At 57.6% G+C, this 13,791-nt stretch overlaps 7 protein-coding genes across 7 annotated transcripts; 4 read left to right on the plus strand and 3 right to left on the minus strand.

Annotated features, from left to right (window-relative positions):
- Positions 1-564: 564 nt before the first annotated feature.
- On the plus strand, positions 565-1,955 carry SPSK_05281 (uncharacterized protein; the record flags this gene model as incomplete). The annotated part of the gene is made up of 3 exons (XM_016732031.1): positions 565-619; positions 697-1,743; positions 1,798-1,955. The coding sequence occupies 3 exons, from the start codon at positions 565-567 to the stop codon at positions 1,953-1,955; spliced, it is 1,260 nt and encodes a 419-aa protein (XP_016583487.1).
- Positions 1,956-3,003: 1,048 nt separating this feature from the next.
- SPSK_04992 (uncharacterized protein) lies at positions 3,004-5,403 on the plus strand (the record flags this gene model as incomplete). Its single annotated transcript, XM_016731749.1, has 2 exons — positions 3,004-5,248; positions 5,330-5,403. The coding sequence occupies 2 exons, from the start codon at positions 3,004-3,006 to the stop codon at positions 5,401-5,403; spliced, it is 2,319 nt and encodes a 772-aa protein (XP_016583488.1).
- Positions 5,404-5,831: 428 nt separating this feature from the next.
- On the minus strand, positions 5,832-6,404 carry SPSK_05603 (mitochondrial ribosomal protein L43; the record flags this gene model as incomplete). The annotated part of the gene is made up of 3 exons (XM_016732346.1): positions 5,832-6,123; positions 6,192-6,274; positions 6,366-6,404. 3 exons carry the CDS (start codon positions 6,402-6,404, stop codon positions 5,832-5,834), a joined length of 414 nt encoding a protein of 137 aa, XP_016583489.1.
- Positions 6,405-6,820: 416 nt separating this feature from the next.
- On the plus strand, positions 6,821-8,413 carry SPSK_05204 (U1 small nuclear ribonucleoprotein 70kDa; the record flags this gene model as incomplete). The annotated part of the gene is made up of 5 exons (XM_016731954.1): positions 6,821-7,082; positions 7,160-7,287; positions 7,351-7,456; positions 7,496-7,543; positions 7,608-8,413. The coding sequence occupies 5 exons, from the start codon at positions 6,821-6,823 to the stop codon at positions 8,411-8,413; spliced, it is 1,350 nt and encodes a 449-aa protein (XP_016583490.1).
- A 152-nt stretch (positions 8,414-8,565) lies between these two features.
- Positions 8,566-8,784, plus strand: SPSK_05771 (uncharacterized protein; the record flags this gene model as incomplete). Its single annotated transcript, XM_016732506.1, has 1 exon — positions 8,566-8,784. One exon carries the CDS (start codon positions 8,566-8,568, stop codon positions 8,782-8,784), a length of 219 nt encoding a protein of 72 aa, XP_016583491.1.
- A 638-nt stretch (positions 8,785-9,422) lies between these two features.
- On the minus strand, positions 9,423-10,357 carry SPSK_05464 (mRNA turnover protein 4; the record flags this gene model as incomplete). Its single annotated transcript, XM_016732210.1, has 2 exons — positions 9,423-10,089; positions 10,167-10,357. The coding sequence occupies 2 exons, from the start codon at positions 10,355-10,357 to the stop codon at positions 9,423-9,425; spliced, it is 858 nt and encodes a 285-aa protein (XP_016583492.1).
- A 563-nt stretch (positions 10,358-10,920) lies between these two features.
- Positions 10,921-13,638, minus strand: SPSK_04945 (cullin 4; the record flags this gene model as incomplete). The annotated part of the gene is made up of 1 exon (XM_016731704.1): positions 10,921-13,638. One exon carries the CDS (start codon positions 13,636-13,638, stop codon positions 10,921-10,923), a length of 2,718 nt encoding a protein of 905 aa, XP_016583493.1.
- Positions 13,639-13,791: the final 153 nt, after the last annotated feature.

Consider the following 13,791-nt stretch of genomic DNA (forward strand, 5'->3'; position numbering starts at 1 on the left):
TCTGGCTGTGGCGATCAACTGTCCATTGGCAAGCTAACGCCATTCTAGACCACTAGCAACAGGGCCAACTTTCGATCCGATTTCTTGCTTCAGCTAGATTAGATGGAGTACCTCGAGTCGCCCTTACTTCGCTCTTATTGATGACGAATTCCATCTCTTTGCTAAGGTTGGAGGTTTTGAAATCTAACGTGCGAGGTGATAGTGGCAAGACGGGGGGAGGACGATGCAAGTCGTAGTGTATTTTGTAAAAGTAGGCGTTGGCAGCTGAGCTCAGGGAGAAGCTCGATAGCGGTCAACCCTCGAGCCTAAGTATATGATGTCGTGGCTTCCTTCACCCTGTTCGCGTTCCCCTTTTGGTTGTCTTTTGTACCAAGTCGAAGCTCCCTTATTACTGATCAAACTTTGGGTAAAGAGCGAACCTCCTTTTCCTCGTACAAGATAGAGCGCGCGCCCAGTTGATCTCCATCAGCGATCCAGCCCCTCATCTCTCATTCCTCATTTTCTACTTCGTACTTGTTCTAAATGCCGCCTTTTTCGACGCTCGGATAACGACAAGCCAACAAAATGCCTTTCAAGAAGCACGGGCGCACCTACGACCTGGTGTTGTTTGGCGCTACGGGTGAGCATACCTTTTACAGTGTTTTGATGCTTCCGGCGGCTGTTTCCACGTGTTGCTTGCTGACATCTGGTGCTTAGGTTACACTGGTGCTTACACCGCCGAGTATGTTTCCAAGAACCTGCCAACGGACCTAAAATGGGCCATTGCTGGCCGTTCGCCGGAGAAGCTGGCCAAGCTCGCCGCCGATCTCAAGGAACTGAACCCCGACCGCCTGCAGCCCGGCCTCGAGATCTGCAGCGTCAACGACGATGAGCTCGCCCAGTTGGCCAAGAAAACGGCTGTGCTCATCTCGACGGTCGGACCGTATGGTGCCCATGGCGAGCCGGCCTTCAAGGCCTGCGCCGAGAACGGCACGCACTACGTTGATGTCACGGGCGAGGTGCCATTTGTGGCCCGGATGATTCGCAAGTACGATGCGGCTGCCAAGGCGTCTGGTGCGCTCATGTTTCCGCAGAGCGGCATCGAGTCGGCACCGGCCGACATTGCTGCCGCCGAGGTCGCCCGCGTAATCCGCACCGAACTGGGTGCCAAGACCGCCGACGTGACCGCGTCCCTCCGCCTCAAGGCCCTGCCGTCCGGGGGCACACTCGATACAGTGCTATCTGCGGTTGACAACTTTTCGATACGCGAGCTGCGTTCGACCATGGCACCCTATGCGCTATCGCCTGTGCCGCGGCCCGACGGCCATCGTGGCAACCCATCGTTGCTGTCGTATCTCACCGGCGTCGTTAGTGTCCGTCACCTGGGCACACTTACGACGTCCTTGTTCGGGTCTACCAATGCGGCGCAGGTGGAACGCACGTGGGGTCTGCTGTCGAGCCTGCCGGGCCGCGGCGCCGAGGCCTACGGCCCCAATTTTTCCTTTGCCGAGTACGCGCGCGCGCGCAACTGGCTCAAGGCCGTACAGATGCACTGGTCCCTGGCCATTGGCGGCTTCTTGCTGGTCACGTTCCCTCCCTTCCGTTGGCTGGCCAAGCGCTATGTATTTGCGCCCGGTACCGGTCCGACCCGTGAAAATGCCCGCAAAGACGTGACCGAGTACCGTGCCGTCGGCAAGCCTGACACGGAGAACCCGACCCAAGTCGCCTTCACCACCGCTACGTTCCGCGGTAGCATGTACGATCGTAAGTCCAGTCTTATGTCGCCCCACGGTTTCCTTTTCTCTTCTAACGATACAGTGACTGGTATTCTCGCGTCGGAGGCTGCCCTGGCCATTCTTTTGGACGATCTCAAGCTGGAGGGCGGCGTCTATACTCCGTCGCTCCTGGGCCCCAAGTACATCGAGCGTCTTGGCGAGGCCGGGTTCAAGTACGAGACGAAGCTCATCGATGCATGATTTTGTGGTTTTTCTTCTCGTAGTGACGAGTCTTGCGCTTCTGTTGTTGCATATTTAAATTTGTATGGACTCTTCATTTGTACTTAGACGAGCTCATGAGGGCCAGCTGCACCGAAAACCCGGGAAAGAAACGGTTACCGGATTGCATGCCGTCACACAGCGGCGGCACAGACTTGTTAATTGACTGGCTTTTCTCCTCGATCGGCATTCGTTCCAGCAGATCTCCCAATGCTCGGCATGACATATTCCGGAATTTCGTTGTCCAATTGAGGATGCTCATCATCCACTTTTTGATAGCGCTGCATTACAGGCACTTAAACGCAGCGAGCTCACCAACCTGTGCGCTGAATTCGTGCTGCCCATTCGCTGAGCAAAAGCGGAGACTGGCCCATGTGGCTAGTCAAATGGATCTGGAGTTGGGGAAATTTGGCGCTGCATCAAGTCAAGTGCGGCAGGTCATCACTGGTCTCGTCGCTGCTCTGTCAGCTGTCGGGTCCTTGCGCCTGCTGTGGGGAATGTCAAAACGTCATGCACCTTCCTTCCTGCTAAAAAAACCCACAAGTCATGCACTACAGGAGCGAACTGCTGCAGCTTCCCATTGTTGCTAACGAAACCACCTAACAAAGAATAAAGTTCGTACACACCAGACAAAAGTCTGCTCTACCCATTCCACATCAAAATCCGACTGAGTCGACCTCTGCGAGTGTGCTTGTTGCTGCTTTGCAAACCTGATTGAGTTGCATAGCCATTGCGACACCTGCCAGCAGACTATTTTTTTCGACTTCAGTCTGTCTTGTAGTATCTCTCTTTCTGGGGTCGATCTCGACGGCTTGTTTTTTGCCACTTGGTTGACGGCGAGCTGTTTTCCTCTCTTCTGATCAATTTTCATTGTTGACGATCTTGACGGCAATAAAACGACATCGAAATACGGATAGACGGAGTGTAGAGATTGAAACACAGAGGTACGATTACACCTACGCACCTGGCGCCATAATCTGCCACCGGCGCCATCTCCAGTGTTACACGGCTCTCACCGTCTTGTCCGACAATGGAGTCACCAGCGGCCCAGGACGCGGCTGAGAGCTCGCCCTTGTTGCAGCCTGCGTCGTCTACTCCCTCGCCGTCCTCGTTATCGAACGCATCACTCTCCCAGCCGCCACCGCCGCCTCACCCTGCACATGCCTTGCCTGCGCTTTCGACACCGACGAAGCAGCAGCTACGAGAAACGGTGCCGGTGCCTGTATCGCCGTCTGCTCTGGCGCGGCCCAGTTCTGCCGGGCGACCCAAGACTGCGCGCACTGTCACCTTCGATCCCAACCCCGTTACGCGCACGATCGAGCCTCCCCCATCGACGTCGCCGCCCGTCCATGCCATCGCCCCGTTATCGTCCCGCCTCCGCGGCAGTGCTCCGCCTGCTACAGTCACAACACCGGCCCTCAGTGCGACAGCACCCTTGTCTTATGGCACAACATCGTCCGCATCGAGTACACGGCCAGGAACAGCCGGCAGTGGTGGCCCGCCGGTTCTCTCCGCGATCAACAACCGGCTCCGGCGACGGAATAGCTATGGCTCAGGACCGCTGGGAATGACGCAGCCGCCCATGCAGCTGCCCAAGATTGGCCCGCAGCGGAGCACAAAAAATGCGCAGAAGCTCAAGCTGCTTCCCAACCCTGAATTTGGCGATGAGGGCCCGGACGAGGAGAGTGGACGCGATGTATACAGCCAGTACACCCGCATCAAGGACCCTACAGCGAGGCGTGACGCGGCCCTGCTCGGCAAGGCAGACCGCGCACGTCTTCCACGTGTCACGGCCTACTGCACGGCCAACCGTTACGACATGGACGGCCTGGTGCGCTTCCTCAAGGGCCGCGGAAAGACGCGAGGTGGCAATCCCAAACTGATCGACGAGTGTATTTACACGCCGTACGACTATGATTTCAGCAAGAACGGGGGTGGATCTGATGGCTTTGGCGGTGGTGGCAGCAACCGGAGAAACCGTATCAGCCACCACAGCTACATTGGCGGCGGCAGCGGACACGTTCGCCACAGAGGGGTGGACGAGGATGCAGAACGTCACGAGCAGCAACGCCAGCAGCAGCAGCAGCAGCAGCAGCAGGAACGGGACGAGCTTCAACGTCAACAACAAGAGCAGCAACAGGACCAGCCGTACCGAGACATGGATAGACAGCACGACTCGCAACTACTGCCGTCTGCGTCTTATTATCAAGAGCGGCGGCACTCAGCAGGCGAGGCTGATGCTGGCCATACGATACAGCGGCGTGACGACCTGATCGACTTGGACGGAGGAAGCCAGGATGAGAGAAACCGACAGAGCGAGCAAGCAATTGCGGACGACGACGAAATCATGCCTCGCTCTTCGCAGCAGACGGACGACGGAGGCTACAACAACGGCCACGAAGACGGCAGCTACTTTGACGACAATCTCCACGAGCAACACGGTGACCGGCACAACCAGAGTCAGCGGGGTCAGCTAGACCAAGAGCAGCACCACCACATGATCCACCGGCATCAGCGCCAAGCGGAAGAGGCTGTTTTGGACCTGTTGAGCGGCGACGAATTGGACCGGCAAGCCGCTGGTAACGACCACAACCAGCTGCGAGACGAATTCGAGCAGCAGCTGCGCGGCGAGCGGCCGGTCGACTTTGACATCCACGTGCACACGCCGGAGCTGTTCCTCTTCGACTACGGCGTGGTGGTGATCTGGGGCATGTCGGAGGCGCAGGAGCAGCGGTTCTTGAAGGAGCTGGCCAAGTTTGAGCTGGAGAAACTGGCCGCCGACGACATGGAGGTTGAGTTCTTCAACTTTTACTACACGCGCGAGTACCAGGCGCGCATTTACAACGACTTTATCGCGCTGCGCGACAAGAACAATTACATGACGAAGCTGGCCATTTCGCACGCGCTTGCACAGAGCGTCAAGACGTCGCTGTTTGAAGAGCTCATTGCGTCGACTATCGACACGTGCAAGGACATACCAACGCAGATTGCGCTGACCGGCACGATCGCGCTGAACCGCACCGAAATCAACATGCAGATTGGCGAGCTGTTTATTCTTCGCATCAACATCCACCTCAACGGATCCGTGCTCGACACGCCGGAGCTCTTCTGGGTGGAACCGCAGTTGGAGCCCGTGTACCAGGCCGTACGCAGCTACCTGGAGATGGACCAGCGCGTCGGCCTGCTGACACAGCGACTCGACGTGATTGCTGACCTGTTGGCCGTGCTCAAAGAGCAGCTGAGCCACGGCCACGGCGAGAAGCTAGAGTGGATTGGTGCGTTCCCCATCTCCTATACGCTATACGTCTGTGGTTTTTCTTTGAAATTGTAAAGTACGTATATGCTAACTGTTCTAGTCATTATTCTTATTGCAGCCGAGATCCTGGTGGCGGCCATCAACATTGTGGTCGACCTGTACGCGGGAGTGTAGAGCGGTCCCCAGATGATGCATGCTGGCGCTGGAGCTTTGTCCGTTTTTACTATATACAACAGCGATGTACATTCCCTTTGTCTCATAGAATTTCAGTTCGACATTTACTTTGTCTACTTGTTATTTTTTCTTCTTGCGCGTCCTTACTTTTGGTCTTTGTTTGGTTTATTCACGTTGGTTTATTGCGACCAGCATGTTCTCTAGAGAAAACTATGGATTGCTTCACAGCATGAGACAATGACGATACCAATGCTCTTGGGTGCAGCACTCGTCACTTCGTTTAACTATCTTGCTTTCGTATCCATTCAGAAGTGCCCTTGTATGCAAAGTTCGTGATTTCATTTCCAGGTATGCCGCCATACAATACACTGCTCTGTCTATATACTCATACAGCAATATGTGCACCCGCACCCGCCTCCCTCTGCCGCCTACACCTTCATGCCGTGGCCGTGGTATGGCGACCAGACGCCACGCACACTCTCGTTGATACTGCTCACAGGCTTGCTAAACTTCTTGTTCTTCTCGCCAGTCGCGTCGCGCAGCATCTCGGCTTTCTTCAGGATCTGGTTCGCGTCCAGGTTGCGCACGCAAATCGCGCGCTCCTGGCCGGTGATGTAGGTACCGACAATGACGGGATGGCGCGACGGTCGCGGCGACACGGTAAACTCGATCTGGGGGTTCTGGGCGGCGAACTTCTGGAGCTTCTGCTTGATAAAGAGGCTGGGCACTGTTAGCGGGAGTCTCCTTCGTCGTACACATTGGGTGTCCCGTGTCTGGGTACGACCTACTTCATTCCCCGGGAGCTGCCGGCCCAGTCGCAGTAGTGAAAGTCCAGCTTGCGGCACTGGAGGATGAATGCACCGAGGCCGTTCTGGAGACAAGAAAGACATAGGGTTAGCAAGGCTGCTCGTGGGCAATGGCGGTAAGATATTGCGTATCAGGAGAGAACAACGCAGACGTACCCGGCCGACGGAGACCTGTGGTATTGCTCGTATTGTCATGCTGTGCGTGTGTGGCCCGGCAACAAGAGCATCGTCGAAGTGCAGTGAACGTCGGATGCCAGCGAAATTTCGGCCGTCGTCAGTTCACTGGTAGTTCTTGGTAGCTCGGAATTTTCTGGTCACGTGCGCTGCGTTCCATCTCTTTTGTGAGAGGACCCACTTTTTGAATGCCCCTAGTCCGTTCTGGGTCACAACACGCTTTTCTCCATCGCTCCTGCCCTGGCCGTGTCTCCTTCATCTCTAGGCTGGCAAAACTGTTTTTGAGCTTCTCGGACTCGTCGCCTGTTTGCGTCGGTTCCTTCAGCTTCACCTCGTCCACTTCGAAGCGGCCATCGACGGCCCAACCGACAGAGCGCCGCAGCCGATCGCCAACTTCCCTCTCAGATGCACGAATCACTTTTCGCACGCCACCGACGATGACCGACAAACTCCCCCATCAGCTGCTCGCGCTCTTCGCGCCACGGCCGCCTCTGCGCTGGGTGCCGCCTGTCGACCACGCGCCTGAAGAGCGTCGCACGGCTCCCGTGTCTGGCCTGGCCCAGTTCCTCCCGGCACTGAAGGAATACAAGGACAACGATGGCTTTGTGCCGACAGAGAGCTGGCTGCAGCGGCGCGACCGCAAGGTGGCCGATCACAAGGCAGAGGTGGAAAAGCGCCTGATCGAAGGTCCTAAAGCTTGTGAGTGTTTCCTCCCCCCCCGTTTACCCAAACACATTGTGTTTGTGCATCTTGTGCATCGACTAACACACGTTTAGTCAAACCGTCTGAAGACCCCAACATTCGTGGCGACGCGTTCAAGACGTTGATCGTTGCACGGCTGAGCTACGAGGCCGACGAGCAGGACCTGGAGCGCGAGTTTTCCCGCTATGGACCCATTGAACGGGTGAGCACTTCCAACCACACTTGTCCACTTCTTGCACATGAATGGCAACTGACAGCTCTCTAGATTCGCATTGTAAAGGATACCCATGCCGACGAAAAGGGCAACAAGAAGCGTAAACCCCACCGTGGTTACGCATTCGTCGTATTCGAGCGCGAAAAAGACATGAGAGGTAACAACCATCCCTGAATGCTCTCCTAACCGTTGGTAGAAGCTTTTCCCTTCTTCTTTCCCGTTTCCCCTTCCTTCCCCGAGAAAGGTACGTTCCATGGTAAGGCAGGACTGACATGGCGCGTTCTTCCTACGCGCACGCAACACAACAGGAGCCCTCGACGCCTGTGACGGTATTCGCATTAAAGACCGCCGCATCAAGGTTGACGTCGAGCGTGGCCGCACCATGAAGGAGTGGAAACCACGGCGTCTCGGCGGCGGCTTGGGCGGGCGTGGCTACACAAAGGCAGCTGCCTCAGGCCCGCCCACCGGCCGTGGAGGATTCCCAGGCCGTGACGGCGGCGGTGGGTTCCGTGGTGGCGGATTCCGCGGCGGTGGAGGATTTGGTGGTGGCCGGGACCGTGATCGCAACGGTGGCGGGTTCAGAGGTGGTGACGGGGGCCGAAGCGGCCGTGGCTTTGACCGTGGGTTTGGCGGCTCTCGTGGTGGTGACCGTGCCTTTGGTGATGGCCCAGGCGGCGGCCGGCCCGAGCGCCGCGGCCTCGGAGCCAACGGTGGTGGGTATGATTCGCGGGACGGCGGAAGCCGCTCTTCCTTCGACGACCGGCCCAGCGGCTACCGCGAGCGCGACTACGACCGAGGCGACCGAGAACGCGATCGGGATCGTGACCGGCGTGGCGGCGACCGCGATCGCGATGGAGGACGGCGCACTGGCAGCAACATGGAGCCGGTACGACCTAGGGACCGGGATCGGGATCGGGATCGGGACCGTGGTGATCGTGCCGATCGGAGCGATCGAGACCGTGACCGTGGCGACCGGGATCGTGAGTCTGGTGGGTATCGTGACCACGGCAGCCGCGACTACGACCGGCAACCGCGCGGCGACGACGACTCGCGGAAACGCGGCTTCGACGGACCCTCACACGAAGAAACAAGGAAACTGCGCCGGTACCAGTAATCGGCACGTGCGACAAAAATCATGCAAACAGAAAGGTAGCCAACAGGTTGTGTCTTTCCTTTTGTCTCTGCTCTGCGCATTTCATTGTTGTATTATGATTATTCCTTTTTTCGCCAAAGGGTAAGACTCTACGACGGGGTGTTCGACAAACAATGTCGCGCCTTCTACATGGCCAAAACGACATCACGAAAGGTGAAGGTTTGAAAATCAAAAGGGGGTATCACACTGCCTTTGACTTTGCTACCACAGTCTACGTCTTGTACCACTTTGGACAGTCACGACCCGTGTCATCCATGTCGGCCGGCACTAGAAGCCACTCTGGGTCATTCGCCGGCATGCTCGTCCTGAACACGCAAAATTTGCGTTATTGAGCTCTCATCCGGCACGCGACCATGCGGACCTTCATCTACGACTACGTCCTCTCGACGCAGCATTCCATTCCTCGTCTCTCCCTGTCTTATTTCGTCAACGGTGGCCTTGCCTCCAGCTTTTTTGCTACGTCATCTTCTCGGATTCGCGATCATTTCATTTTTCATTTTCATTTTTTTTTTCGATCATTTCCGTTTTCCTTCATTTCTCACTTGTTTTATTCATCCAATTGACGACAATAGGTAGACAGAGGTAAGGAACTGTCGTGCCAGTGTCGATTTCAGAATGAGGCTGTTGCCTCATATTATCTCTGCCAAAAAAATAGGTAATCCGACATAAAGCCCAAGTCAACGGCGGCAGCCGTAAGCGCAAGGGAGCGTTCAGCGTTATTTATACTATAAGATTGTATTTGCACTATGCGCATTGTGAATTTGCATTGCCAATGTTTTGCTACTAGTACTCTGAGATCATGATAACTTGCATTGCCCTGTAACTTTTGATCCTGTAACCAGAACGCCCATAAAACAATGAGGGAAATTGAAACAACAGAGAATTGAACCGGTCGAAACAAAAAAAATCAAAATCAAAATCAAATGTGAGGAAAATGCCATCTGGAAATTAGCAGCCAACGTCATGTCCTTTACGCCTCCACAGCGTCTTCTATCGCCACGTCCTCGTCGTCCTCGGTCTCGGGGGCACTGCTAGTGGCAGCGCCGGCGCCGTTTCCGCTGGCGCCCTTGACGGACACCGGCAGCGGCGGCTGCAGCTCCGTGACCTCACCCGTCGCAGCACTCCAGTACGCGAGCGTCTCGATACGGAACTCGCTGAGGCAGATGCCAAACAGGCGCAGCAGGCGCGTCTGCCGGCTGTCCAGCGTCTGGCCCTCACGGCACACAACGTAGCCCTCGGCAGCATCGTCGGCGTGGCCCTCCTCGCTCTCGGGGGCCTCCTCTAGCACAACCTTGCCGCGCAGCAGACGCACGGGCATGCCGAGACGGCGCAGCTCGGGCTCGAGGGCAATGGCCATGGGCACGTCGTCGGCCTCGGCGACAACGCCGCCAGTGCTGTAGAGCATGCCGCGGGGAATGACAACGTCACGGGTGGCGACGGTGCCGGCGCGGGCGAAATCGACGGGGCTGAGGCTCTCGAGGTAGGACGTGACGTCGTCGGGCTTGCGGTTGGAGAAGATCAGGCCAACGGCGCCGCGGAGGTAGCGGGAGGCCAGGCGGTCGATGCCGGGGGCCATGGCGTCCTCGGGACTGGTTCCGAGGGCGCGGGCCATGAGTTTTGTCTTGCCAAGGAAGATGCTGCAGAAACCAGAGACGACAGAATTGTTAGTGGAAGGCCATGACGGCGAAGCAAATGGCAGGCCGGGGCCACATACCGTCCATCGGTCATCTCCTGGCGCACGTCCTTGACGTACTGATTGCGCATGTTGTCGACGCGCACGACGAAGCAGTGCTCAAACTCGGGGACGGCATCGCGGATGTTGTTGAAAAGACGGTCCTTGTGCTCACGGGTCTTCTTGGCGACCTGCGACATGTGCAGCACCTTTTCGCGCTTGGACTTGGGCATTGTGGTGGTATGAAGGTTAAGAATAGAGGGTGTTGTCTTTCGTGAAGTTGAAGTCGTGGATATCTCGAACTATTGTAATTTTGTATTTTGTATTTTGTATTTGTATTTTCGTTATTTTTTTGTTTTCTCATTCGTTCTTGCTTTTCGCGGGCTCCTTCCCATACTAATTGTTCCGCCGCTTTTTTGGCTGGTCAACTTTTTTTTTCTTATCTTATCGGGAGGTACACTGATGAACGCTAAATTTCTCGTCACTCCGCATGCATCAATCCAGTTAGTGTGAAATCGTTTATATGAATGACATAAACCTCGTTAAGTACATAGTACAAATGCGAAATGTACCAGAGGAACACATCACCTCTGCTTCTCTGCGACACGCAAGATCTAGATGCTGACATGTATACCACGTATGGCCCCTCCTCTGATATATAATTTACGCGAGGTACACATAATTGCCGCCTTCCCGCTCCAGGTAGTCCTTTTCAATGAGTCTTGCGGTTGTTAGCAGACAGATCAGATAGTGTTTTGGAAAATACATCATATGCCAGAGGCAAACACGGGTGGACTCACTTCTCAATGTTCTGCTTGATGTCGGCTGGGTCGAGGGAGCCCCGGCTCTTTGTCTGGCTGATCACCTCGGCCACCAGCTGCGCGTGCGGCAGTGACTTGCGGCTCTTCATGATGCGCACAATGGCGGCCTGCGTTTCAAACTGGCGGTCGGCCGACACGCGCTCGTACGTGGCCTTGTTCTCCTCCTTGGTCTCCTTGAGCTGAATCTGGTTGATCTTGATGCGGAACTTGGGGTCCGTAAACGCCTTGTTCACGGTAAACGTGTCTGTCTCGCCGACGTCGCGGCCCTTGGGGTGCTTCGTCAGCACGCGCACCTTGCCGCACGCCAGCGACTGCAGCGTGCGCTTGAGGTCGGGGCCTTCGAGCGCCGTGGCCTCGCCGATCTGTGCATAGCTGAGCACGCCGCCACCGCCGTCCTCGTCGGCCTCAGCTTGGTTGAACAGCAGCAGCACGGCCGCCTGGAAGCTGCTAACGAGCAGCTCCTTGGTGCCGCGGTTGAAGCGGGCTTTGACGAGGCAGTGGCCGAGGGTGTGCGTCCATGTCAGTTGGCGGCCCGTGTGCTTGTTCTTGTAGTACTTGTCAAACTGGTTGACCTGCTCGAGCACTTCGGGCGGCAGGTTAAGCGCAACCTCCTTGTACGACGGCCAAGCCGCCGCCGAAAGCACGCTGACCTGCAAATCGACACCTTTGCTGGAGGCTGTGGTGGGGGGCGCCGATGTTGTGTCGTCCGTCCGACCCGTGCCGGCCAGCCACTGCTTGTACGCGGCCATCTCGTCGCGCGACAGCTCCTGGTCGCGGAACATTTGCTCGAGGTTGTGCGTCAGCGATGAGCCGCACTCGGTCTTGAGCTTGCTCAGCATGTTGCGCTCGGCGTCCTGCGACGCGCTGCGGCCCATCAGCAGGCGGCGCGCAAGGTCCTTCTTGTAGAACGCCTCAAAGACGTCCTTGCCCTGGATGAAGCGGAACAGCTCCAGGGCCTGGTCCAGCTGCCGGTCCAGCTCGGCGTCCTCGTCGCCCGTGCTCGCCTGCCCGCTGCGCTCGGCGTCGATGCGGTCCTTGTTGTCCGACAGCAGCGTGGGCGGCAGCGTCTTGAGGCCGCCGCGCAGCAGCATGTCAATGTGCTTCGCGACCATCTCGCCCACCTTGGACGCGCCCGAAGCCCACGCCTTTGTCACGGCGCGGTCGTTGATGAAGCGGCCAAAGGCGTCGCGCAGGCCGTGCGTGAAGTAGTCGTCGCGCGTAAACGCATCGCGGATCATCACGTCCAAGTTGCGCCGCAGCAGCAGCAGGCGCACCACCATCTCGTCGCCCCGCGCCACGTCCGTGACGATGGTCGTGCCTGTGGCCTCGATGTACGCCTCCCAAGGCGTGCGCAGCCGTCGCTGCAGGCCGGGCAGCTGCAGCAGCAAATACAGAGAGCGCATCGTGTCGACGTCGTTGGCGTCGAGCAGCTTGGCCACACTCTCCTGGTCAAGCAGCTTGGCGTCGCGGTCGACAATCAGCAGCCGCTCGACCGTATTGAGGAGCTGCTTCTTCGTGGAGCTGTCAAAGTTGAAGGCGTTGCAGCGGTCGGACTCGCGCACCAGCAGCGCCGCACATGCCTTGATGTACTGCCGCAGGTCGGCGGCCGTCTCGCGCTCTTGGACAAAGTCGCGCACAAATGCCTCGGACTCCTTAAAGAACAGCGGCTCAAAGAGCGTACCGTAGATGTTGAAAATGTGCAGCATGCTGACGGCGTTGCGCAGGAGGGCTGCATCAAAAGCTGCGTCGCTGCGTCGGTCCTGCTCGACCAGTTGGCACATGCCCGCCAGCACCTTGTTGCCAGGGCCCTCTGGGGCAGCGCAGCCGGCTGTTGCATTGGCGTCGCTGCTCTTCTTGGCGCTGTCAAAGACCATGCGGCGGAACCGCGCAATCAGCATGTCGTTGATCTGCGGCAACGACCGCTCGTTGACCAGAAACGCCCGGTCGAGGTAGCTGAACACGGACCGAATCACAGACGACTGCTTCACCCACACGAGCCACTGCGTATGCACCGCCCGCAGCGTGGTAATGTCGGACGCGCCGAGCGTCTCGGCCCGGATGTCAGCCAGCACGGCCCCCGTCAAGTGTGCGTCGCACTGCGCTCGTAGCCGCTTGTAGAGGTGCTCGGCCTGGCCGTGCGTGCAGAGATCCTCGACGCCGCGGTACAGCCGCTCCAGCGGCACACGTGGTGTCTCGTTGGCGAAGATGGATGCCAGCGCCGCGTCAATGTCGGCGCCTGTGCGGTCGTAGTAGCTCTGCACCTGCTCCACCCGTGCTGGCGCCGACACCCGCAGGTTCTTAATCACCAGCTTCCGCGCACCCGTGTGTGGCTGGAACGCCGTCGGTGCTGTTGCCGAGGCCATGGACTTGCGAGCCGCCGCAGCCGTGTTGGTCGTGCCCCACTGCGCTCCAGGCCCTGTCAAGTCCACCACCTCGGGCCGCTTGCCCTGTGTCTTGGCATTCATCGTCTCTGTGTTGGACTCCGCACCCGATTGTGTCTTATACCGCTTCGTGTTGAGTGCCGATGCCGAAAAGGCCAGCGGTAGTGAGGGGATCGAGTCGACACGCTTCCTACGGCGGGACGCAGATCCAGTCAGCAAGGTATCGGGTGTCGGACAAGCACTGGCACTGGCACCGGCACTGGCACTGCCCGAGTACGGAGGGGGAGATGCTCCGGGACGCGTCGGATGCATCGACTGCTGGAGAACTGCGGTCGCGCCCAGCAGATCGCTCTGACCGAACCGCTGACTATGTGGCTATTTGGCGTTCGATTTATCGCAGGATGATCTGTGTACTATGCGTGTGGACGTGTGAGTCTGACGATTGTTGTGTCGGGAAACGGTCGA

Source organism: Sporothrix schenckii (genome assembly GCF_000961545.1).
Source record: "Sporothrix schenckii 1099-18 chromosome Unknown Cont49, whole genome shotgun sequence".
Taxonomy (NCBI): domain Eukaryota; kingdom Fungi; phylum Ascomycota; class Sordariomycetes; order Ophiostomatales; family Ophiostomataceae; genus Sporothrix; species Sporothrix schenckii.